Raw genomic sequence first — 26,474 nt, 5'->3', positions numbered from 1 at the left:
AATGCTGGCGGGAGAGGCTGGCGCGTTCAAGTGGACCACATAGCTGGGGAACATATCTACTCTGTGCTTCAAGGCCCTGGAAGGATCTAACGATTAACTCGGTCTCTCTGTCGCTCTCTTTCTGTCTCGCTCTTTCTTTCTCTCACCCTGTCCTCTCTGTCTATAGTGTCTTCTAGAGCTGCAGAATGAGGCTGTATTCATGTGGACCACCGAGCTGGAGAACGTAGCTACTCTGTGCTTCAAGGCCCTGGAAGGATCGAACTATGGAGTGAGGGTAGCCGTATCCAAACTACTAGGAACCGTCATGGCCACGGCCCTGATGCCCAAACAAGCTGCAGGTTAGGAGCATGCTCTAATGGGGTTTTCTTTGTGTGGTTTGACATGTTAGTCATTTAGCTGACGCTCTTATCCAGAGCCAACAGTTAGTGTATTCATCTGCTGTGGGATTCATCGAGGGGCTCTCTGATGGGTCTTGTTGATAATATCGAGGGGCTCTCTGATGGGTCTCGTTGATAATATCGAGGGGCTCTCTGATGGGTCTCGTTGATAATATCGAGGGGCTCTCTGATGGGTCTCGTTGATAATATCGAGGGGCTCTCTGATGGGTTTCGTTGATAATATCGAGGGGCTCTCTGATGGGTCATCTGTTGATAATATCGAGGGGCTCTCTGATGGGTCTCGTTGATAATATCGAGGGCTCTCTGATGGGTCGTTGATAATATCGAGGGCTCTCTGATGGGTGTCGTTGGTAATATCGAGGGCTCTCTGATGGGTCTCGTTGGTAATATCGAGGGGCTCTTTGATGGGTCTCGTTGGTAATATCGAGGGCTCTCTGATGGGTCTCGTTGGTAATATCGAGGGGCTCTCTGATGGGTCTCGTTGGTAATATCGAGGGCTCTCTGATGGGTCTCGTTGATAATATCGAGGGGCTCTCTGATGGGTCTCGTTGATAATATCGAGGGGCTCTCTGATGGGTCTCGTTGATAATATCGAGGGGCTCTCTGATGGGTCTCGTTGATAATATCGAGGGCTCTCTGATGGGTCTCGTTGGTAATATCGAGGGGCTCTCTGATGGGTCTCGTTGATAATATCGAGGGGCTCTCTGATGGGTCTCGTTGATAATATCGAGGGGCTCTCTGATGGGTCTCGTTGATAATATCGAGGGGCTCTCTGATGGGTCTCGTTGATAATATCGAGGGGCTCTCTGATGGGTCTCGTTGATAATATCGAGGGGCTCTCTGATGGGTCTCGTTGATAATATCGAGGGGGCTCTCTGATGGGTCTCGTTGATAATATCGAGGGGCTCTCTGATGGGTCTCGTTGATAATATCGAGGGGCTCTCTGATGGGTCTCGTTGATAATATCGAGGGGCTCTCTGATGGGTCTCGTTGATAATATCGAGGGGCTCTCTGATGGGTCTCGTTGATAATATCGAGGGGCTCTCTGATGGGTCTCGTTGATAATATCGAGGGCTCTCTGATGGGTCTCGTTGATAATATCGAGGGGCTCTCTGATGGGTCTCGTTGATAATATCGAGGGCTCTCTGATGGGTCTCGTTGGTAATATCGAGGGCTCTCTGATGGGTCTCGTTGGTAATATCGAGGGGCTCTCTGATGGGTCTCGTTGATAATATCGAGGGGCTCTCTGATGGGTCTCGTTGGTAATATCGAGGGGCTCTCTGATGGGTCTCAGTGGGGGGGTTGAGATTTTGTTACGGTACAGCCTTATTCTAAAATTAATTAAATAATAGTTTTTCTACATCAATCTACACACACCTAATGACAAAAAGAGGTTTTTAGACATTTTTGCAAATGTATTAAAACATATGTAAATACGCTATAAGTATTCAGACAGTTTGCTATGAGACTTGACATTGACCTCAGGTGCATCCTATTTCCAATGTTCATCCTTGAGATGTTTCTACAACTTGATGGGAGTCCACCTGTAGTAAATTCAATTGATTGGACATGATTTGGAAAGGCACACACCTGTCTATATAAAGATCCCACAGTTGACAGTGCATGTCAGAGCAAAAACCAAGCCATGAGGTCGAAGGAATTGTCCATAGAGCTCCGAGACAGGATTGTGTCGGGGCACAGATATGGAGAAGGGTACCAAAAAAATGTCTGCAGCATTAAAGGTCCCCAAGATCACAGTGGCCTCCATCATTCTTAAATGGAAGAAGTTTAGAACCACCAAGACTCTTTCTAGAGCCGGCCACCCGGCCAAACTGAGAAATCAGGGGGGAAGGGCCTTGGTCAGGGAGATGACCAAGAACCCGATGGTCACTCTGACAGAACTCCAGAGTTCCTCTGTGGAGATGGGAGAACCTTCCAGAAGGACAACCATCTCTGCAGCACTCCAACAATCAGGCCTTTACGGTAGAGTGGCCAGACGGAAGCCACTCCTCAGTTAAAGCCACATGACAGCCCGCTTGGAGTTTGCTAAAAGGCACCTAAAGGACTCTCAGACCATGAGAAACCAGATTCTCTGGTCTGATGACACCACGGCTGAACTCTTTGGTCTTAATACCAAGCGTCACATCTAGAGGAAACCTGGCACCATCCCTACGGTGATGCATGATGGTGACAGCATCATGCTGTGGGGATGTTTTTCAGCGGCAGGGACTGGGAGGCTAGTCAGGATCGAGGGAAAGATGAACGGAGCAAAGTACAGAGAGATCCTTGATGAAAACCTGCTCCAGAGCGCTCAGGACCTCAGACTGTAGCGAAGGTTCACCTTCCAACAGGACAACGACCCTAAGCACACAGCCAAGACAACGCAGGAGTGGCTTTGGGACAAATCTCTGAATGTCTTTGAGTGGCCCAGGCAGAGCCTGGACTTGAACCCGATCAAACATCTCCAGAGAGACCTGAAAATAGCTGTGCAGCAACCCTTCCCATCCAACCTGACAGGGCTTGAGAGGATCTGCAGAGAAGAATAGGAGAAACTCCCCAAATACAGGTGTGCCAAGCATTTCCCAAGAAGACTCAAGGCTGTAATTACTGCCAAATGTGATTCAAACAAGGTACTGAGTTAATGGTCTGAATACCTAAAAAAACGTGATATTTCAGTTTTTTTTTTTTTTTTTTAAACATTTCGAACCAACTGGTTTTGGCTTTGTTACTATGGGGTATTGTGATGTCATTATGGGGTATTGTGATGTCATTATGGGGTACTGTGATGTCATTATGGGGTATTGTGATGTCATTATGGGGTATTGTGATGTCATTATGGGGTATTGTGTGTAGATTAATGAGAACATTTTTATTCCATTTTAGAATAAGGCTGTAACATAACAAAATGTGGAAAAAGTAAAGGGGTCTGAATACTTTCAGAATGCACTGTATATGTAACTATATGAATAATACGAAATATTTTATTTTTAATTATAATTTTCATATTTTTTATAATGGGCCGCCAGTTGGGGAACTCTGCATCTTGATTACATCTTGAAATGGATAGTTTACTCTGACTACAGACTAACATGGTTTTCCTCCAGCCTTGGCTCTAGTTTATTCAAGAAAGCAGTTTTTGGATATTTAGTTTCCATTCAACACTTAATAGCTGTCTTTTTTTACGGTTAGCATCCTTAGTAACACTTAACATTAAACTGTTCTTGTGCCTGTGTAATAAAAATATAATTACCTATGTAGCAATGTTGTTGTAATAATTACTACACAAGTATAGGAACTGGATGTCAAGAGTTACATGATTACCTTATGTCTTACTCGTTATTCAAATATATGTCTTCGTCATTTTGAAGCTGCAGAAGTGGTGCTTTCCTAATGCTGCTGTTTCCATGTTTCTCCTGTATTTCATTCTAGGCTATAGACTATATTAACATTCACAAACAGAGTCCTCCAAACCCTGTGTCTCAGAGTCCTCCAAACCCTGTATCTCAGAGCCCTCCAAACCCTGTACTGACGATCATATCTCAGAGTCCTCCAAACCCTGTATCTCAGAGCCCTCCAAACCCTGTACTGACGATCATATCTCAGAGTCCTCCAAACCCTGTATCTCAGAGTCCTCCAAACCCTGTATCTCAGAGTCCTCCAAACCCTGTGCTGACTGACGATTATATCTCAGTCCTCCAAACCCTGTACTGACGATTATATCTCAGTCCTCCAAACCCTGTGCTGACGATCATATCTCAGTCCTCCAAACCCTGTGCTGACGATCATATCTCAGAGCCCTCCAAACCCTGTGCTGACGATCATATCTCAGAGCCCTCCAAACCCTGTGCTGACGATCATATCTCAGAGCCCTCCAAACCCTGTGCTGACGATCATATCTCAGAGCCCTCCAAACCCTGTGCTGGCTGACGATCATATCTCAGAGCCCTCCAAACCCTGTGCTGGCTGACGATCATATCTCAGAGCCCTCCAAACCCTGTGCTGACTGACGATCATATCTCAGAGCCCTCCAAACCCTGTGCTGACTGACGATCATATCTCAGAGCCCTCCAAACCCTGTGCTGACTGACGATCATATCTCAGAGCTCTCCAAACGCTGTGCTTAACCAATATCACTGGTACCCCCCCCCCCCCTGACCTCTGTCCCTATGCTATGTTACCGTCTCCTCTAGTGATGCGTCAGAACGTGAAACGTGCCACGCTAGACGAGGTGTTGGAGCTGATGGCTACAGGCTTCCTAAGAGGGGGGTCTGGCTTCCTGAAGAGCGGGGGGGAGATGCTGAAGGGAGGGGGCTCTGTCAGCAGGGAGGTGCGGGTGGGAGTCACACAGGTACGTAGAAGTCCCTCCCGTTTGGGTAGGTTGTTGAATAATAATGTGCTTGTTTGAGATGGACGACATCGCTGTCCGACTGGAGAATCACAGATCTACAAATCACATTCATCCCCAGTAACCGATCATTATGTGATGAAGAGGAGTGATTCTGCACAGTCAGACAGCTCAAACTGATCCCCTCAAACACGCTGAGGCCACTCTTGGCCATGATTACAGACACCTGTGTCTTTTGACACTATATAAACGAGTCATCCCGCATTGTTTGTGATTATACCCTGATGAAGACAGCTTGGCTGTCGAAACGTTGGTAATTACATTTTTGCATCTGAGCTGTGTGTGCAGCTCTCTTTTGTTTTCGGATGATGGTGTTATAACCAGTCATAATAAGGTGATGATGTAATCGTGTAATGTTCCTTCTCTCCTCCAATAGGCATATGTTGTATTCGTGACCACGCTGGGCGGCCAGTGGCTGGAGCGGAACTTTGCCACGTTCCTGTCTCATGTCCTGGACCTGGTCAGCCACCCGCGGGCCACCCAGACACACGTGGAGGCGGTGAGTAGCATTATGCTGTCCATGCTAAGGAAGTTAGCATTGTGTTAGCATAACTATTGCTATGGGAGTTTTCAATGAAAATCACATAGCATTATGCTGTCCATGCTAGGGAAGTTAGCATTGTGTTAGCATACATACATATATACACATACATTTTAAAATCTGCATAAAACATTACATTTCCTGCTGTAGGTGTGTTTTCATCAAACATACTTTTTGCAGATAAAAGACTGTGTGATGACATAGTACACGTAAAAATAACTTTTACCGTTAAATTCTCATGTACCGAATGAGAAATACAAGTTACATGGGTTTCCATGGCATTTTCAACTCCGATACGTAAGGAAGTAAATAACAGTGAATAATTACAGTAACCAGGCTGTATACGGTAGAGGGGCTGTATACGGTAGAGGGGCTGTATACGGTAGAGGGGCTGTATACGGTAGAGGGGCTGCGGTAGAGGGGCTGTATACGGTAGAGGGGCTGTATACGGTAGAGGGGCTGTATACGGTAGAGGGGCTGTATACGGTAGAGGGGCTGTATACGGTAGAGGGGCTGTATACGCTAGAGGGCTGTATACGCTAGAGGGCTGTATACGCTAGAGGGGCTGTATACGCTAGAGGGGCTGTATACGCTAGAGGGGCTGTATACGCTAGAGGGCTGTATACGCTAGAGGGGCTGTATACGCTAGAGGGCTGTATACGCTAGAGGGGCTGTATACGCTAGAGGGCTGTATACGCTAGAGGGGCTGTATACGCTAGAGGGGCTGTATACGCTAGAGGGCTGTATACGCTAGAGGGGCTGTATACGCTAGAGGGGCTGTATACGCTAGAGGGGCTGTATACGGTAGAGGGGCTGTATACGGTAGAGGGGCTGTATACAGTAGAGGGGCTATATACAGTAGAGGGGCTATATACAGTAGAGGGGCTGTATACAGTAGGGGCTGTATACAGTAGGGGCTATATACAGTAGAGAGGCTATATACAGTAGAGGGGCTGTATACAGTAGGGGCTATATACAGTAGAGAGGCTATATACAGCAGAGGGGCTCTATACAGTAGTGGGGCTATATACAGTAGAGGGGCTAAGGGTGTGTGTGTATACAGTAGGGGGCTGTATAACAGTAGGGGGCTGTATAACAGTAGAGAGGCTAAGGGTGTGTGTGTGTGTGTGTGTATAACAGTAGGGGGCTGTATAACAGTAGAGAGGCTAAGGGGTGTGTGTGTGTGTGTGTGTGTGTGTATACAGTAGGGGGCTGTATAACAGTAGGGGGCTGTATAACAGTAGGGGGCTGTATAACAGTAGGGGGCTGTATAACAGTAGGGGGCTGTATAACAGTAGAGGGGCTGTATAACAGTAGAGAGGCTAAGGGTGTGTGTGTGTGTGTGTGTGTGTGTATACAGTAGGGGGCTGTATAACAGTAGGGGGCTGTATAACAGTAGGGGGCTGTATAACAGTAGGGGGCTGTATAACAGTAGGGGGCTGTATAACAGTAGGGGGCTGTATAACAGTAGAGAGGCTAAGGGTGTGTGTGTGTGTGTGTGTGTATACAGTAGGGGGCTGTATAACAGTAGGGGGCTGTATAACAGTAGGGGGCTGTATAACAGTAGAGGGGCTGTATAACAGTAGAGAGGCTAAGGGTGTGTGTGTGTGTGTGTGTGTGTATACAGTAGGGGGCTGTATAACAGTAGGGGGCTGTATAACAGTAGGGGGCTGTATAACAGTAGGGGGCTGTATAACAGTAGGGGGGCTGTATACAGGCACTGGTTGGTCGTGCTGATTGAGGTAGTATGTAGATAATTGTGTAGTTAAAGTGACTATGCATGTATGATTAACAGAGAGTAGCAGCAGTGTAAAAGAGGGTTTGGGGGCGGCACACAATGCAGATAGTCTGTGTAGCCATTTGATTACCTGTTCAGGAGTGTTGGGGCTTGGGGGTAAAAACTGTTGAGAAGCCTTTCTGTCCTAGACTTGGCACTCTGGTACCACTTGCCATGTGGTAGTAGAGAGAACAGTCTACGACTGGGGTGGCTGGGGTCCTTGACGACTTTTAGGGCCTTCCTCTGACACCGCCTGGTATAGAGGTCCTGGATGGCAGGAAGCTTGGCCCCAGTGATGTACTGGGCCGTACGCACTACCCTCTGTAGTGCCTTGCGGTCGGTTGCCGAGCAGTTGCCATACCAGGCAGTGATGCAACCAGTGGCTCTCGATGGTGCAGCTGTAAAACCTTTTGAGGATCTTAGGACCTATGCCAAATCTTTGTCGCTTCCTGAGGGGGAATCGGTTTTGTCGTGCCCTCCTCACGACTGTCTTGGTGTGTTTGGACCATTCTAGTTTGTTGTTGATGTGGACACCAAGGAACTTGAAGCTCTCAACCTGCTCCACTACAGCCCCGTCGATGAGAATGGGGGCGTGCTCGGTCCTCCTTTTCCTGTAGTCCACAAACATCTCCTTAGTCTTGGTTACGTTGAGGGATAGGTTGTTATTCTGGCACCACCCTGCCAGGTCTCTGACCTCCTCCCTATAGGCTGTCTCATCGTTGTTGGTGATCAGGCCTACCACTGTTGTGTCATCAGCAAACTTAATGATTGTGTTGGAGTCGTGCTTGGACACGCAGTCATGAGTGAACAGGAAGTACAGGAGGGGACTAAGCACGCACCCCTGAGGGGTCCCTGTGTTGAGGATCAGCGTGGCGGATGTGTTGTCACCTACCCCCACCACCTGGGGGCGGCCCGTCAGGAAGTCCAGGATCCAGTTGCAGAGGGAGCTGTTTAGTCCCAGAGTCCTGAGCTTAGTGTTGAGCTAAGCTAAGGATGTACTCTCTCTGTGTGTGTGTGTGTGTTAACACTAAGGGTGTGTGTGTGTGTTAACACTAAGGGTGTGTGTGTGTGTGTGTGTTAACACTAAGGGTGTGTGTGTGTGTGTGTGTTAACACTAAGGGTGTGTGTGTGTGTGTGTTAACACTAAGGGTGTGTGTGTGTGTGTGTTAACACTAAGGGTGTGTGTGTGTGTGTGTTAACACTAAGGGTGTGTGTGTGTGTGTGTTAACACTAAGGGTGTGTGTGTGTGTGTGTGTTAACACTAAGGGTGTGTGTGTGTGTGTGTGTTAACACTAAGGGTGTGTGTGTGTGTGTGTGTTAACACTAAGGGTGTGTGTGTGTGTGTGTGTGTGTGTTAACACTAAGGGTGTGTGTGTGTTAACACTAAGGGTGTGTGTGTGTGTTAACACTAAGGGTGTGTGTGTGTGTGTTAACACTAAGGGTGTGTGTGTGTGTGTGTGTGTTAACACTAAGTTTGTGTGTGTGTGTGTGTTAACACTAAGGGTGTGTGTGTGTGTGTGTGTGTTAACACTAAGTTTGTGTGTGTGTGTTAACACTAAGGGTGTGTGTGTGTGTGTGTGTTAACACTAAGGGTGTGTGTGTGTGTGTGTGTTAACACTAAGGTGTGTGTGTGTGTGTGTGTGTTAACACTAAGGTTGTGTGTGTGTGTGTGTGTGTGTGTTAACACTAAGGGTGGGTGTGTGTGTGTGTGTGTGTGTGTTAACACTAAGGTGTGTGTGTGTGTGTGTGTGTGTGTGTGTGTTAACACTAAGGGTGTGTGTGTGTGTGTGTGTGTGTGTGTGTTAACACTAAGGGTGTGTGTGTGTGTGTGTGTGTTAACACTAAGGGTGTGTGTGTGTGTGTGTTAACACTAAGGGTGTGTGTGTGTGTGTGTTAACACTAAGGGGTGTGTGTGTGTGTGTGTGTGTGTGTGTGTTAACACTAAGGGTGTGTGTGTGTGTGTGTGTTAACACTAAGGGTGTGTGTGTGTGTGTGTGTGTGTGTTAACACTAAGGGTGTGTGTGTGTGTGTGTGTTAACACTAAGGGTGTGTGTGTGTGTGTGTGTTAACACTAAGGGGGTGTGTGTGTGTGTGTGTGTGTGTTAACACTAAGGGGTGTGTGTGTGTGTGTTAACACTAAGGGGTGTGTGTGTGTGTGTGTGTTAACACTAAGGGGGTGTGTGTGTGTGTTAACACTAAGGGTGTGTGTGTTAACACTAAGGGTGTGTGTGTGTTAACACTAAGGGTGTGTGTGTGTGTGTTAACACTAAGGGTGTGTGTGTGTGTGTGTGTTAACACTAAGGGTGTGTGTGTGTGTTAACACTAAGGGTGTGTGTGTGTGTGTGTTAACACTAAGGGTGTGTGTGTGTGTGTGTGTGTGTGTGTGTTAACACTAAGGGTGTGTGTGTGTGTGTGTTAACACTAAGGGTGTGTGTGTGTGTGTGTGTTAACACTAAGGGTGTGTGTGTGTGTTAACACTAAGGGGTGTGTGTGTGTGTGTGTTAACACTAAGGGGTGTGTGTGTGTGTGTGTGTTAACACTAAGGGTGTGTGTGTGTGTGTTAACACTAAGGGTGTGTGTGTGTGTGTGTGTTAACACTAAGGGTGTGTGTGTGTGTGTGTTAACACTAAGGGTGTGTGTGTGTGTGTGTTAACACTAAGGTGTGTGTGTGTGTGTGTGTTAACACTAAGGGTGTGTGTGTGTGTGTTAACACTAAGGGTGTGTGTGTGTGTGTTAACACTAAGGGTGTGTGTGTTAACACTAAGTGTGTGTGTGTGTGTGTGTGTTAACACTAAGGGTGTGTGTGTGTTAACACTAAGGGTGTGTGTGTTAACACTAAGGGTGTGTGTGTGTGTGTGTGTTAACACTAAGTGTGTGTGTGTGTGTGTGTGTGTGTGTGTTAACACTAAGGGTGTGTGTGTTAACACTAAGGGTGTGTGTGTGTGTGTGTGTTAACACTAAGGGTGTGTGTGTGTTAACACTAAGGGTGTGTGTGTGTGTGTGTGCTAACACTAAGGGTGTGTGTGAGTGTGTGCTAACACTAAGGGTGTGTGTGTGTCTGTGTGTGTTAACACTAAGGGTGTGTCTGTGTGTGTTAACACTAAGGGTGTGTGTGTGTGTTAACACTAAGGGTGTGTGTGTGTGTGTGCTAACACTAAGGGTGTGTGTGTGCTAACACTAAGGGTGTGTGTGTGCTAACACTAAGGGTGTGTGTGTGCTAACACTAAGGGTGTGTGTGTGCTAACACTAAGGGTGTGTGTGTGCTAACACTAAGGGTGTGTGTGTGCTAACACTAAGGGTGTGTGTGTGTGTGCTAACACTAAGGGTGTGTGTGTGTGTGTGTGTGTGTGTGTTAACACTAAGGGTGTGTGTGTGTGTGTGCTAACACTAAGGGTGTGTGTGTGTTAACACTAAGGGTGTGTGTGTGTGCTAACACTAAGGGTGTGTGTGTGTGTGTGTGTTAACACTAAGGGTGTGTGTGTGTGTTAACACTAAGGGTGTGTGTGTGTGTGTGTTAACACTAAGGGTGTGTGTGTTAACACTAAGGGTGTGTGTGTGTGTGTGTGTGTGTTAACACTAAGGGGTGTGTGTGTGTGTGTGTGTTAACACTAAGGGTGTGTGTGTGTGTTAACACTAAGGGTGTGTGTGTGTGTTAACACTAAGGGTGTGTGTGTGTGTTAACACTAAGGGTGTGTGTGTGTGTTAACACTAAGGGTGTGTGTGTGTGTTAACACTAAGGGTGTGTGTGTGTGTTAACACTAAGGGTGTGTGTGTGTGTTAACACTAAGGGTGTGTGTTAACACTAAGGGTGTGTGTTAACACTAAGGGTGTGTGTGTGTGTGTGTGTTAACACTAAGGGTGTGTGTGTGTGTGTGTGTTAACACTAAGGGTGTGTGTGTGTGTGTGTGTTAACACTAAGGGTGTGTGTGTGTGTGTGTGTTAACACTAAGGGTGTGTGTGTGTGTGTTAACACTAAGGGTGTGTGTGTGTGTGTTAACACTAAGGGTGTGTGTGTGTGTGTTAACACTAAGGGTGTGTGTGTGTGTGTTAACACTAAGGGTGTGTGTGTGTGTGTTAACACTAAGGGTGTGTGTGTGTGTTAACAGGTGTACTCCCGTCGCTGTGTGTCGTTCATGCTGCGCTCCACTCTGGGGGGGCTGCTAGGGGAGAAGGCCCAGGTCGCTTCGGGGAAAGACATCTGCCAGGCTATCAGTAAACAGATGAGGGCTGTGGGTAAGGAGATAGATGGGGGGGAGATTTCACGGTTCAGAGCTTTACAGAGTAAGTACACATCCACCTTATTATTATTATTGCATTTTAGTTCTCATAATTTAACACATACTTTAATTTGTTTAATTTGATCCTAATTTCTTATGATTTTACTTTCGGGGTTTTCTTTCTTGTTTTCTCACAATTTGTACTTTTGTAAAGGGTCAAATCCCAACTTCAACTTCGGTCCAGTCTCCAGACTAAGTGGAAGTTGGGGTTCTCCAACACAAGCCTTTTTGTTTTTCCATCTCTCATTTTGGAGTGGGTGTGCTTTTGTTGTGTGGGCTTTTCGCTTGCTCTGCTCATCCTCTGACTCTACTGATCTCTCTCTCGCTCTCTCACCTGTTCTCTCTCTCTCTCTCTCTCTCTCTCTCTCTCTCTCCTCTGTCTCTCTCTCTGTCTCTGTCTCTGTCTCTCTCTCTGTCTCTCTCTCTCTCTCTCTCTCCTCTCTCTCTCTCTCTCTCTCTCTCTCTCTCTCTCTCTCTCTCTCTCTCTCTCTCTCTCTCTCTCTCTCTCTCTCTCTCTCTCTCTCTCTCTCTCTCTCTCTCTCTCCTCTGTCTCTCTCTCCTCTCTCTCTCTCTCTCTCTCTCTCTCTCTCTCTCTCTCTGTCTCTCTCTCTCTCTCTGTCTCTGTCTCTCTCTCTCTGTCTCTCTCTCTCTCCTCTGTCTCTCTCTCTCTCTCTCTCTGTCTCTCTCTCTCCTCTGTCTCTCTCTGTCTCTCTCTCTGTCTCTCTCTCTCTCTCTCTCTCTCTCTCTCTCTCTCATTTGTTCTTCTTTTTCTCATCTCAGCTCTTACCTCTGCTCGGAGGCACAGTTCTGCTGGTATTGACATTTTCTTACATCTCCAGCCATTCTAGGGCCTTATGCATCTCAAATGGTCCCTTACTTTCTATGTGGAGCCCTATAGAGCCCTGTGGGTGGTACACTATAATAGGGAATAGGGTGGCATTTTGGATGCATCGTAGGTTTTTCCAGAATGAGACTAACATTTTACTGCTACTACTATAGAGATTATAACCCATTAAAGACAGACTCTGTAAGTCTCATGTTATTAAGTGATTATGAAATATCAAACTGTTCGGGGCGACAAAACAAACCCAGGACAGACGTCATGTCAACAACTCCAGTCCTCGGGGGCCTGACATGACCTCGAGGACTTGCCCACCCCTGATCTATACAGTTCAAGATGTTTTAAACCAGGGGGGGGAGGGACATTTTATTTGGGGCTGAGTCTGGCTTTAATATATGTACAGTAGATAGGGCAACTTTCCCAGAATTCCCTGTGTTTCCAGAAAATCTTGGTTGGAGGATTCCGTATTTCCTTCTTCTTTCCCCTGTAATATTCCAACCAGGATTTCTGGAAAACCAGGGATTTTGTCGAAGTTGCTGAAATTGTGCAACTCTCAGTTACCATTGCACACTCCCTATAGTGTATTTAACTATACCCTGCTAACCTGTAAAAGTTATATCACTTTATCTTGTTATAGAGATGAAAAGCAATTAACCAATTAACTCACACACTCAGCAAAAGCAAACCTTTTATCCCCCCTGGGGAGCTTTTATAAAAAACAAAACAAACATGAACTAATTGGTCTTTTTGTGTGTGACATCATTTGGTGTTGGAATTACTCCATCCTATCATCACAATCACTTTTTTTTTCTTTTTACAAAATAACTTCTCCAGATTCTTACTCTGTGATTCCCTCTGAAACCTTCTGTGTCAACTGTCCGTGTCAACTGGCCATCTTTCTACTCCAGTACCTGTCAACAGTTTGGACACACCAACTCATTCCAGGGTTTTTCTTCATTTTTTAACTTTTTTTTTTACATTGTGTAAACTATGAAATAACACATATGGAATCATGTAGTAACCAAAAAAGCGTTAAACAAATCAAAATATATTTTATTTTTGAGATTATTCAAAGTAGCCACCCTTTGCCTGTGTTTGAGCCAATCAGTTGTGTTGTGACAAGATAGGGGTGGTATACAGAAGATAACCCTATTTGGGTAAAAGACCAAGTCCATATTATGGCAAGAACAGCTTAAATAAGCAAAGAGAAACTACAGTCCATCATTACTTTAAGACATGAAGGTCAGTCAATGCGGAACATTTGAATAACTTTTAAAGCTTCAAGTGCGGTCGATAAAACCACCAAGCGCTATGATGAAACTGGCTCTCATGAGGACCGCCACAGGAAAGGAAGACCCAGAGTTACCTCTGCTGCAGAGGACAAGTTCATTAGAGAGTTAACTGTCTCTCATGTGGACCGCCACAGGAAAGGAAGACCCAGAGTTACCTCTGCTGCAGAGGATACATGTATTAGAGTTACCAGCCCAAATAAAGTAACAGACACATCTCAACATCAACTGTTCAGTGAAGACTCAATAAATCAGGCCTTCATGGTTGAATTGCTGCAAAGAAACCATTACTAAAGGACACCAATAATAAGAAGAGACTCGCTTGGGCCAAGAAACACGAGCAATGGACATTAGACTGGTGGAAATTTGTCCTTTGGGTCTGATGAGTCGAAATTTGAGATTTTTGGTTCCAACCGCCGTGTCTTTGTGAGATGCAGAGTAGGTGAACGGATGATCTCTTCCCACCGTGAAGCATGGAGGAGGAGGAGGTGTGGGGGTGCTTTGCTGATGACACTGTGGGGTTTATTTAGAATTCAAGGCACACTTAACCAGCATGGCTACCACAGCATTCTGCAGTGATACACCATCCCATCTGGTTTGGGTTTAGTGGGACTATCATTTGTTTTTCAACAGGACAATGACCCAACACACCTCCAGGCTGTGTAAGGGCAGTTTGACCAAGAAGGAGAGTGATGGAGTGCTGCATCAGATGACCTGGCCTCTTCAATCACCTGACCTCAACCCAATTGAGATGGTTTGGGATGAGTTGGCTCGCAGAGTGAAGGAAAAGCAGCCAACAAGTGCTCAGCATATGTGGGAACTCCTTCAAGGCTGTTGGAAAAGAATTCCAGGTGAAGCTGGTTGAGAGAATGCCAAGAGAACAAAGCTGTCATCAAGGCAAAGGGTTGCTACTAAAATATAAAAAATATGTTGATTTGACGAACACTTGTTTTGGTTACTACATGGCTCCATATGTGTCATTTCTTCATAGTTGTGATGTCTTCACTATTATTCTACAATGTAGAAAATAGTAAAAATAAAGACAACCCTTGAATGAGTAGGCTTGTCCAAACTTTGGACTTGTACTGTATATCATAGAAAACATAATTTCTTCCTACTGAGCTCTGAGGGTTTTAATTCATCATAGGAACCATCTCGAATGAGACTAAAGTAAGAGGGGAAAACGTATCTATTAAAGCCAAAACATTTCATAAATCCAGATGTCTTGCCGATCTTTCGCCAGCAGAGAAACCATGGCAGATGTCCTATTTGATGCAAACTCCCAGCCATATTTGATGTGGGCTCATTAAATGTCCTGGTGATGATGAATCCTCAGACCTTTGTGTTGTCTGTCTTAATGCTGATATTTAGTACTGTTAATGCATGATAAAAATATAAATATATTACAATGTCCCTGTTACCTGTTAGCTAGAGGTTACCTGTTTAGCTAGAGGTTGCCTGTTTAGCTAGAGGTTGCCTGTTTAGCTAGAGGTTGCCTGTTTAGCTAGAGGTTGCCTGTTTAGCTAGAGGTTGCCTGTTTAGCTAGAGGTTGCCTGTTTAGCTAGAGGTTGCCTGTTTAGCTAGAGGTTACCTGTTAGCTAGAGGTTGCCTGTTTAGCTAGAGGTTGCCTGTTTAGCTAGAGGTTACCTGTTAGCTAGAGGTTGCCTGTTTAGCTAGAGGTTGCCTGTTTAGCTAGAGGTTGCCTGTTAGCTAGAGGTTGCCTGTTTAGCTAGAGGTTACCTGTTAGCTAGAGGTTGCCTGTTTAGCTAGAGGTTACCTGTTAGCTAGAGGTTGCCTGTTTAGCTAGAGGTTGCCTGTTAGCTAGAGGTTGCCTGTTTAGCTAGAGGTTACCTGTTAGCTAGAGGTTGCCTGTTTAGCTAGAGGTTGCCTGTTAGCTAGAGGTTGCCTGTTTAGCTAGAGGTTACCTGTTAGCTAGAGGTTGCCTGTTTAGCTAGAGGTTGCCTGTTAGCTAGAGGTTGCCTGTTTAGCTAGAGGTTACCTGTTAGCTAGAGGTTGCCTGTTTAGCTAGAGGTTGCCTGTTAGCTAGAGGTTACCTGTTAGCTAGAGGTTGCCTGTTTAGCTAGAGGTTACCTGTTTAGCTAGAGGTTGCCTGTTAGCTAGAGGTTGCCTGTTTAGCTAGAGGTTACCTGTTAGCTAGAGGTTACCTGTTAGCTAGAGGTTGCCTGTTAGCTAGAGGTTACCTGTTAGCTAGAGGTTGCCTGTTTAGCTAGAGGTTGCCTGTTTAGCTAGAGGTTGCCTGTTTAGCTAGAGGTTGCCTGTTTAGCTAGAGGTTGCCTGTTTAGCTAGAGGTTGCCTGTTTAGCTAGAGGTTGCCTGTTTAGCTAGAGGTTGCCTGTTTAGCTAGAGGTTGCCTGTTTAGCTAGAGGTTGCCTGTTTTAGAGGTTGCCTGTTTAGCTAGAGGTTGCCTGTTTAGCTAGAGGTTGCCGGTTTAGCTAGAGGTTGCCGGTTTAGCTAGAGGTTGCGGTTTAGCTAGAGGTTGCCGGTTTAGCTAGAGGTTGCCGGTTTAGCTAGAGGTTGCCGGTTTAGCTAGAGGTTGCCGGTTTAGCTAGGTTGCCGGTTTAGCTAGAGGTTGCCTGTTTAGCTAGAGGTTGCCTGTTTAGCTAGAGGTTGCCTGTTTAGCTAGAGGTTGCCTGTTTAGCTAGAGGTTGCCTGTTTAGCTAGAGGTTGCCTGTTTAGCTAGAGGTTGCCTGTTTAGCTAGAGGTTGCCTGTTTAGCTAGAGGTTGCCTGTTTAGCTAGAGGTTGCCTGTTTAGCTAGAGGTTGCCTGTTTAGCTAGAGGTTGCCTGTTTAGCTAGAGGTTGCCTGTTTAGCTAGAGGTTGCCTGTTTAGCTAGAGGTTGCCTGTTTAGCTAGAGGTTGCCTGTTTAGCAGGTTGTTTAGCTAGAGGTTACCTGTTTAGCTAGAGGTTGCCTGTTTAGCTAGAGGTTGCCTGTTTAGCTAGAGGTTGGTTTAGCTAGAGGTTGCCTGTTTAGCTAGAGGTTGCCTGTTGCCTTAGCTAGAGGTTGCCTGTTTAGCTAGAGGTTGCCTGTTTAGCTAGAGGTTGCCTGTTTAGCTAGAGGTTGCCTGTTTAGCTAGAGGTTGCCTGTTTAGCTAGAGGTTGCCTGTTTAGCTAGAGGTTGCCTGTTTAGCTAGAGGTTGCCTGTTTAGCTAGAGGTTGCCTGTTTAGCTAGAGGTTACCTGTTAGCTAGAGGTTGCCTGTTACATGTTAGCTGGTTACCTGTTAGCTAGAGGTTGCCTGTTACCTGTTAGCTAGAGGTAACCTGTTACCTGTTAGCTTGAGGTTGCCGGTTACCTGTTAGCTAGAGGTTGCCGGTTACCTGTTAGCTAGAGGTTGCCGGTTACCTGTTAGCTAGAGGTTGCCGGTTACCTGTTAGCTAGAGGTTGCCTGTTACCTGTTAGCTAGAGGTTGCCGGTTATCTAGAGGTTGCCTGTTACCTGTTAGCTAGAGGTTGCCTGTTACCCGTTAGCTAGAGGTTGCCTGTTACCCGTTAGCTAGAGGTTGCCTGTTACCCGTTAGCTAGAGGTTGCCTGTTACCCGTTAGCTAGAGGTTGCCTGTTACCCGTTAGCTAGAGGTTGCCTGTTACCCGTTAGCTAGAGGTTGCCTGTTACCCGTTAGCTAGAGGTTACCTGTTACCCGTTAGCTAGAGGTTGCCTGTTACCCATTAGCTAGAGGTTACCTGTTAGCTAGAGGTTACCTGTTACCTGTTAGCTAGAGGTTGCCTGTTACCTGTTAGCTAGAGGTTGCCTGTTACCTGTTAGCTAGAGGTTACCTGTTACCTGTTAGCTAGAGGTTACCTGTTACCTGTTAGCTAGAGGTTACCTGTTACCTGTTAGCTAGAGGTTACCTGTTACCTGTTAGCTAGAGGTTACCTGTTACCTGTTAGCTAGAGGTTACCTGTTACCTGTTAGCTAGAGGTTACCTGTTTAGCTAGAGGTTACCTGTTAGTTAGAGGTTACCTGTTAGCTAGAGGTTACCTGTTACCTGTTAGCTAGAGGTTGCCTGTTACCTGTTAGCTAGAGGTTACCTGTTACCTGTTAGCTAGAGGTTACCTGTTAGCTAGAGGTTGCCTGTTACCTGTTAGCTAGAGGTTGCCTGTTACCTGTTAGCTAGAGGTTACCTGTTACCTGTTAGCTAGAGGTTACCTGTTACCTGTTAGCTAGAGGTTGCCTGTTAGCTAGAGGTTGCCTGTTAGCTAGAGGTTGCCTGTTAGCTAGAGGTTGCCTGTTAGCTAGAGGTTGCCTGTTAGCTAGAGGTTGCCTGTTAGCTAGAGGTTGCCTGTTAGCTAGAGGTTGCCTGTTAGCTAGAGGTTGCCTGTTACCTGTTAGCTAGAGGTTGCCTGTTACCTGTTAGCTAGAGGTTACCTGTTACCTGTTAGCTAGAGGTTACCTGTTACCTGTTAGCTAGAGGTTGCCTGTTAGCTAGAGGTTGCCTGTTAGCTAGAGGTTGCCTGTTAGCTAGAGGTTGCCTGTTAGCTAGAGGTTGCCTGTTACCTGTTAGCTAGAGGTTGCCTGTTAGCTAGAGGTTGCCGGTTACCTGTTAGCTAGAGGTTACCTGTTAGCTAGAGGTTACCTGTTAGCTAGAGGTTACCTGTTAGCTAGAGGTTACCTGTTAGCTAGAGGTTACCTGTTAGCTAGAGGTTGCCTGTTAGCTAGAGGTTGCCGGTTACCTGTTAGCTAGAGGTTACCTGTTAGCTAGAGGTTACCTGTTAGCTAGAGGTTACCTGTTAGCTAGAGGTTACCTGTTAGCTAGAGGTTACCTGTTAGCTAGAGGTTACCTGTTAGCTAGAGGTTACCTGTTAGCTAGAGGTTACCTGTTAGCTAGAGGTTACCTGTTAGCTAGAGGTTACCTGTTAGCTAGAGGTTACCTGTTAGCTAGAGGTTACCTGTTAGCTAGAGGTTACCTGTTAGCTAGAGGTTACCTGTTAGCTAGAGGTTACCTGTTAGCTAGAGGTTACCTGTTAGCTAGAGGTTACCTGTTAGCTAGAGGTTACCTGTTAGCTAGAGGTTACCTGTTAGCTAGAGGTTACCTGTTAGCTAGAGGTTACCTGTTAGCTAGAGGTTACCTGTTAGCTAGAGGTTACCTGTTAGCTAGAGGTTACCTGTTAGCTAGAGGTTACCTGTTAGCTAGAGGTTGCCTGTTAGGTTGCCTGTTAGAGGTTGCCGGTTACCTGTTAGCTAGAGGTTACCTGTTAGCTAGAGGTTACCTGTTAGCTAGAGGTTACCTGTTAGCTAGAGGTTACCTGTTAGCTAGAGGTTACCTGTTAGCTAGAGGTTACCTGTTAGCTAGAGGTTACCTGTTAGCTAGAGGTTACCTGTTAGCTAGAGGTTACCTGTTAGCTAGAGGTTACCTGTTAGCTAGAGGTTGCCTGTTAGCTAGAGGTTACCTGTTAGCTAGAGGTTACCTGTTAGCTAGAGGTTACCTGTTAGCTAGAGGTTACCTGTTAGCTAGAGGTTACCTGTTAGCTAGAGGTTACCTGTTAGCTAGAGGTTACCTGTTAGCTAGAGGTTACCTGAGGTTACCTGTTAGCTAGAGGTTACCTGTTAGCTAGAGGTTACCTGTTAGCTAGAGGTTACCTGTTAGCTAGAGGTTGCCTGTTTAGCTAGAGGTTGCCTGTTTAGCTAGAGGTTGCCTGTTTAGCTAGAGGTTGCCTGTTTAGCTAGAGGTTGCCTGTTTAGCTAGAGGTTACCTGTTAGCTAGAGGTTACCTGTTAGCTAGAGGTTACCTGTTAGCTAGAGGTTACCTGTTAGCTAGAGGTTACCTGTTAGCTAGAGGTTACCTGTTAGCTAGAGGTTACCTGTTAGCTAGAGGTTGCCTGTTAGCTAGAGGTTGCCTGTTAGCTAGAGGTTGCCTGTTAGCTAGAGGTTGCCGGTTACCTGTTAGCTAGAGGTTACCTGTTAGCTAGAGGTTGCCTGTTTAGCTAGAGGTTGCCTGTTTAGCTAGAGGTTGCCGGTTACCTGTTTAGCTAGAGGTTGCCTGTTTAGCTAGAGGTTGCCGGTTACCTGTTAGCTAGAGGTTGCCTGTTAGCTAGAGGTTGCCGGTTACCTGTTAGCTAGAGGTTGCCGGTTACCTGTTAGCTAGAGGTTGCCGGTTACCTGTTAGCTAGAGGTTGCCGGTTACCTGTTAGCTAGAGGTTGCCGGTTAGCTAGAGGTTGCCTGTTACCTGTTATCTAGAGGTTGCCTGTTACCCGTTAGCTAGAGGTTGCCTGTTACCCGTTAGCTAGAGGTTGCCTGTTACCCGTTAGCTAGAGGTTGCCTGTTACCCGTTAGCTAGAGGTTGCCTGTTACCCGTTAGCTAGAGGTTGCCTGTTACCCATTAGCTAGAGGTTACCTGTTAGCTAGAGGTTACCTGTTACCTGTTAGCTAGAGGTTGCCTGTTACCTGTTAGCTAGAGGTTGCCTGTTACCTGTTAGCTAGAGGTTACCTGTTACCTGTTAGCTAGAGGTTACCTGTTACCTGTTAGCTAGAGGTTACCTGTTACCTGTTAGCTAGAGGTTACCTGTTACCTGTTAGCTAGAGGTTACCTGTTACCTGTTAGCTAGAGGTTACCTGTTACCTGTTAGCTAGAGGTTACCTGTTACCTGTTAGCTAGAGGTTACCTGTTACCTGTTAGCTAGAGGTTGCCTGTTACCTGTTAGCTAGAGGTTACCTGTTACCTGTTAGCTAGAGGTTGCCTGTTACCTGTTAGCTAGAGGTTGCCTGTTACCTGTTAGCTAGAGGTTACCTGTTACCTGTTAGCTAGAGGTTACCTGTTAGCTAGAGGTTGCCTGTTAGCTAGAGGTTGCCTGTTAGCTAGAGGTTGCCTGTTAGCTAGAGGTTGCCTGTTAGCTAGAGGTTGCCTGTTAGCTAGAGGTTGCCTGTTAGCTAGAGATTGCCTGTTAGCTAGAGGTTGCCTGTTAGCTAGAGGTTGCCTGTTACCTGTTAGCTAGAGGTTGCCTGTTAGCTAGAGGTTGCCGGTTACCTGTTAGCTAGAGGTTACCTGTTAGCTAGAGGTTACCTGTTAGCTAGAGGTTACCTGTTAGCTAGAGGTTACCTGTTAGCTAGAGGTTACCTGTTAGCTAGAGGTTACCTGTTAGCTAGAGGTTGCCGGTTACCTGTTAGCTAGAGGTTACCTGTTAGCTAGAGGTTACCTGTTAGCTAGAGGTTACCTGTTAGCTAGAGGTTACCTGTTAGCTAGAGGTTACCTGTTAGCTAGAGGTTACCTGTTAGCTAGAGGTTACCTGTTAGCTAGAGGTTACCTGTTAGCTAGAGGTTACCTGTTAGCTAGAGGTTACCTGTTAGCTAGAGGTTACCTGTTAGCTAGAGGTTACCTGTTAGCTAGAGGTTACCTGTTAGCTAGAGGTTGCCTGTTAGCTAGAGGTTGCCTGTTAGCTAGAGGTTGCCGGTTACCTGTTAGCTAGAGGTTACCTGTTAGCTAGAGGTTACCTGTTAGCTAGAGGTTACCTGTTAGCTAGAGGTTACCTGTTAGCTAGAGGTTACCTGTTAGCTAGAGGTTACCTGTTAGCTAGAGGTTACCTGTTAGCTAGAGGTTACCTGTTAGCTAGAGGTTACCTGTTAGCTAGAGGTTACCTGTTAGCTAGAGGTTACCTGTTAGCTAGAGGTTGCCTGTTAGCTAGAGGTTGCCGGTTACCTGTTAGCTAGAGGTTACCTGTTAGCTAGAGGTTACCTGTTAGCTAGAGGTTACCTGTTAGCTAGAGGTTACCTGTTAGCTAGAGGTTACCTGTTAGCTAGAGGTTACCTGTTAGCTAGAGGTTACCTGTTAGCTAGAGGTTACCTGTTAGCTAGAGGTTACCTGTTAGCTAGAGGTTACCTGTTAGCTAGAGGTTGCCTGTTAGCTAGAGGTTGCCGGTTACCTGTTAGCTAGAGGTTACCTGTTAGCTAGAGGTTACCTGTTTAGAGGTTACCTGTTTAGCTAGAGGTTGCCTGTTTAGCTAGAGGTTGCCTGTTTAGCTAGAGGTTGCCGGTTACCTGTTTAGCTAGAGGTTGCCTGTTTAGCTAGAGGTTGCCGGTTACCTGTTAGCTAGAGGTTGCCTGTTAGCTAGAGGTTGCCTGTTACCTGTTAGCTAGAGGTTGCCTGTTGTTTATTAAACGATAATACAATGAGTCATCTTGACAATGTGCTCAAAACTACTTTGGCCCCTCTCTTCTCCCTCCTCCTTCCCTCTCCCTCTCTTCTCCCTCCTCCTTCCCTCTCCCTCTCTTCTCCCTCCTCCTTCCCTCTCCTCTCCCTCCTCCTTCCCTCTCCTCTCCTCCTTCCCTCTTCTCTCCTCCCCTGTTCTCTCCTCCCCTGTTCTCTCCTCCCCTGTTCTCTCCTCCCCTCTTCTCTCCTCCCCTCTCCTCTCCTCTCCTCCCCTCTTCTCTCCTTCCCTCTCCTCCCTCCTCCTTCCCTCTTCTCTCCTCCCTCATCCTTCCCTCTTCTCTCCTTCCCTCTTCTCTCCTTCCCTCTTCTCTCCTTCCCTCTTCTCTCCTTCCCTCTTCTCTCCTCCCTCTTCTCTCCTTCCCTCTTCTCTCCTCCCTCATCCTTCCCTCTTCTCTCCTCCCTCTTCTCTCCTTCCCTCTTCTCTCCTTCCCTCTTCTCTCCTTCCCTCTTCTCTCCTTCCCTCTTCTCTCCTTCCCTCTTCTCTCCTTCCCTCTTCTCTCCTCCCTCTTCTCTCCTCCCTCTTCTCTCCTTCCCTCTTCTCTCCTCCATCCTCCTTCCCTCTCCTCTCCTCCTTCTCTCTCCTCCTTCCTCCTTCTCTCTCCTCTCCCACTCCAGAAGCAGTAGTGAATGACACCAGTGGAGAGAACAAGGCAGGAGCAGCTGATGTTTCTGCCAGTCAACACGTGATGGTCTGTGCCCTCAAAGAGCTGGGCAGCCTGGTGCAGAGTCTTAGTGCCACATCCTCACCGCTCATACAGGAACCCTCCATTGGTAGGACATTACACAGAACACACACCATGCAGGAATGCAACACACACACACACACACACTGGATATACTATTCTCACACACACCACACACACACACACACACACACACACACATGCAAGCACACACACGAGCACAGACACACACACACACACATGCAAGCACACACACGAGCACAGACACACACACACACACACACACACACACCACACACACACTGGATATACTATTCTCACACACACCACACACACACACACACACACACACACACCACACACACACTGGATATACTATTCTCACACACACACACACACACACACACACACCACACACACACACTGGATATACTATTCTCACACACACACCACACACAACTGGATATACTATTCTCACACACACCACACACACACACACACACCACACACACACACTGGATATACTATTCTCACACACACACCACACACACACACACACACACACCACACACACACTGGATATACTATTCTCACACACACACACACACACACAGGATATACTATTCAAAACACACACACACACACACACACACACACACACACACAGGATATACTATTCAAAAACACACACACACACACACACACACACACCGGATATACTGTTCAAACACACACACACCACACACACACACTGGATATACTATTCTCACACACACACACACACACACACACAGGATATACTATTCAAACACACACACACACACACACCGGATATACTGTTCAAACACACACACACACAGTCAATCAATCACACACCATGCATGAATGCAGGCACACACACAGGACCAACCGAAAAAGTCCTCATACAGTTGACAATGTAATGTGAGGTCCTCACAAGTATACAATTATAGGGTAGTCATAAGTAACCCTGACCCCTGACCCCTCAGGTCTCCTGGAGACGGTCTCCTCTGTGCTGCTCCACCCAAGCATGGCGGCCCGTTTGGCGGCGGCCTGGTGTTTACGCTGCGTTGCCGTGGCGCTGCCCTATCAGCTGACTCCGCTGCTGGAGCGCTGTGCGGAGCGCATCAACAACCTGAAGAGCTCTCCAGAGGCCGTCAGCGGCTACAGCTTCGCCGTGGCTGCTCTGCTGGGCGGCGTGCACCAGTGTCCTCTGGGCGTACCACATTCCAAGGGGAAGGTTTGTAACTTGTTTTGTCTGGCCCCTTTCCCTCGGTCCAAACCTAAGGGCCCGATCCAATCTGTGATGCCGAGAACGCGGACGGGAATCCAGACATTAAAACTCAATTCAACAATATAATAAAACGCATTGACCCTAGTAGGGAATCGACTAGACGTATTGACCCTAGTAGGGAATCGACTAGACGTATTGACCCTAGTAGGGAATCGACTAGACGTATTGACCCTAGTAGGGAATCGACTAGACGTATTGACCCTAGTAGGGAATCGACTAGACGTATTGACCCTAGTAGGGAATCGACTAGACGTATTGACCCTAGTAGGGAATCGACTAGACGTATTGACCCTAGTAGGGAATCGACTAGACGTATTGACCCTAGTAGGGAATCGACTAGACGTATTGACCCTAGTAGGGAATCGACTAGACGTATTGACCCTAGTAGGGAATCGACTAGACGTATTGACCCTAGTAGGGAATCGACTAGACGTATTGACCCTAGTAGGGAATCGACTAGACGTATTGACCCTAGTATTATATACTTATATACTCTAATCTCTCTCTGTTCTCTCTGTTCTAGCTGGTGTTATATACTCTAATCTCTCTCTGTTCTAGCTGGTGTTATATACTCTAATCTCTCTCTGTTCTAGCTGGTGTTATATACTCTAATCTCTCTCTGTTCTAGCTGGTGTTATATACTCTAATCTCTCTCTGTTCTAGCTGGTGTTATACTCTAATCTCTCTCTGTTCCCTCTGGTGTTATATACTCTAATCTCTCTCTGTTCCCTCTGGTGTTATATACTCTAATCTCTCTCTGTTCTCTCTGGTGTTATATACTCTCTCTCTGTTCTCTCTGTTCTCTCTGTTCTAGCTGGTGTTATATACTCTAATCTCTCTCTGTTCTCTCTGGTGTTATATACTCTAATCTCTCTCTCTCTGTCTCTCTCTGTTCTAGCTGGTGTTATATACTCTAATCTCTCTCTGTTCTAGCTGGTGTTATATACTCTAATCTCTCTCTGTTCTAGCTGGTGTTATATACTCTAATCTCTCTCTGTTCCTCTGGTGTTATATACTCTAATCTCTGTTCTCTGTTCTAGCTGGTGTTATATACTCTAACTCTAATCTCTCTCTGTTCTAGCTGGTGTTATATACTCTAATCTCTCTCTGTTCTAGCTGGTGTTATATACTCTAATCTCTCTCTGTTCTCTGTTCTAGCTGGTGTTATATACTCTCTCTCTGTTCTAGCTGGTGTTATATACTCTAATCTCTCTCTGTTCTCTCTGTTCTAGCTGGTGTTATATACTCTAATCTCTCTCTGTTCTCTCTGGTGTTATATACTCTAATCTCTCTCTGTTCTCTCTGTTCTAGCTGGTGTTATATACTCTAATCTCTCTCTGTTCTAGCTGGTGTTATATACTCTAATTTCTCTCTGTTCTAGCTGGTGTTATATACTCTAATCTCTCTCTGTTCTAGCTGGTGTTATATACTCTAATCTCTCTCTGTTCTAGCTGGTGTTATATACTCTAATCTCTCTCTGTTCCCTCTGGTGTTATATACTCTAATCTCTCTCTGTTCTCTCTGTTCTAGCTGGTGTTATATACTCTAATCTCTCTGTTCTAGCTGGTGTTATATACTCTAATCTCTCTCTGTTCTAGCTGGTGTTATATACTCTAATCTCTCTCTGTTCTCTCTGTTCTCGCTGGTGTTATATACTCTAATCTCTCTCTGTTCTAGCTGGTGTTATCTCTGTTCTAGCTGGTGTTATATACTCTAATCTCTCTCTGTTCTAGCTGGTGTTATATACTCTAATTTCTCTCTGTTCTCTCTGGTGTTATATACTCTAATTTCTCTCTGTTCTCTCTGGTGTTATATACTCTAATCTCTCTCTGTTCTAGCTGGTGTTATATACTCTAATCTCTCTCTGTTCTAGCTGGTGTTATATACTCTAATCTCTCTGTTCTCTGTTCTAGCTGGTGTTATATACTCTAATCTCTCTCTGTTCTAGCTGGTGTTATATACTCTAATCTCTCTCTGTTCTAGCTGGTGTTATATACTCTAATCTCTCTCTGTTCTAGCTGGTGTTATATACTCTAATCTCTCTCTGTTCTAGCTGGTGTTATATACTCTAATCTCTCTCTGTTCTCTCTGGTGTTATATACTCTAATCTCTCTGTTCTCTCTGTTCTCTCTGGTGTTATATACTCTAATCTCTCTCTGTTCTAGCTGGTGTTATATACTCTAATCTCTCTCTGTTCTCTCTGTTCTAGCTGGTGTTATATACTCTAATCTCTCTCTGTTCTAGCTGGTGTTATATTCTCTAATCTCTCTCTGTTCTAGCTGGTGTTATATTCTCTAATCTCTCTCTGTTCTAGCTGGTGGTGAGCATAGCTGAGGACTTGCTCCGTACAGCAGCCCAGAACAGCCGTCTTTCTCTGCAGAGAACCCAGGCTGGGTGGCTGCTGCTGGGGGCACTAATGTCTCTGGGTGAGTTAGTTCCCTACTACTACCCCTAGCCCCTAGCCCCTAACCACTACCCCCTAACACCAAACCCCTAACCGAACACCAAACCCCTAACCCCTAGCACTACTGACCCAGGCTAATGCCCCATGCTGGCCCCAGTTGGCCCCTACATGTTCACTGTTCTGTCAGCCTCCAGGCCTTACATTGACCCAGGCTGAGGCCCGATGCTGGCCCCAGTTGGCCCCTACATTGACCCAGGCTGAGGCCCGATGCTGGCCCCAGTTGGCCCCTACATTGACCCAGGCTGAGGCCCGATGCTGGCCCCAGTTGGCCCCTACATTGACCCAGGCTGAGGCCCGATGCTGGCCCCAGTTGGCCCCTACATTGACCCA

The 26,474-nt window shown here is 46.3% G+C and overlaps 1 protein-coding gene across 8 annotated transcripts in view; it reads left to right on the top strand.

The window, feature by feature from the left end:
* Window positions 1-26,474, top strand: part of heatr5b (HEAT repeat containing 5B) — a 79,769-nt gene that overhangs the window by 7,546 nt on the left and 45,749 nt on the right. For 5 of the 8 annotated variants that reach the window (XM_042305652.1, XM_042305654.1, XM_042305651.1 and 2 more), the window contains exons 6-12: window positions 167-338; window positions 4,589-4,746; window positions 5,180-5,302; window positions 11,228-11,402; window positions 22,301-22,456; window positions 23,376-23,626; window positions 25,995-26,106. In XM_042305652.1, the coding sequence (XP_042161586.1) occupies window positions 167-338; window positions 4,589-4,746; window positions 5,180-5,302; window positions 11,228-11,402; window positions 22,301-22,456; window positions 23,376-23,626; window positions 25,995-26,106 (1,147 nt within the window). Of the gene's footprint in view, window positions 1-166; window positions 339-4,588; window positions 4,747-5,179; window positions 5,303-11,227; window positions 11,403-12,178; window positions 12,212-22,300; window positions 22,457-23,375; window positions 23,627-25,994; window positions 26,107-26,474 lie in introns of all 8 variants that reach the window. The other 3 variants (XM_042305657.1, XM_042305656.1, XM_042305655.1) reach the window with 2 other exon arrangements.

Source organism: Oncorhynchus tshawytscha, linkage group LG24, assembly GCF_018296145.1.
Source record: "Oncorhynchus tshawytscha isolate Ot180627B linkage group LG24, Otsh_v2.0, whole genome shotgun sequence".
Classification (NCBI taxonomy): domain Eukaryota; kingdom Metazoa; phylum Chordata; class Actinopteri; order Salmoniformes; family Salmonidae; genus Oncorhynchus; species Oncorhynchus tshawytscha.
This window is presented reverse-complemented; position numbering and strand designations above follow the sequence as displayed.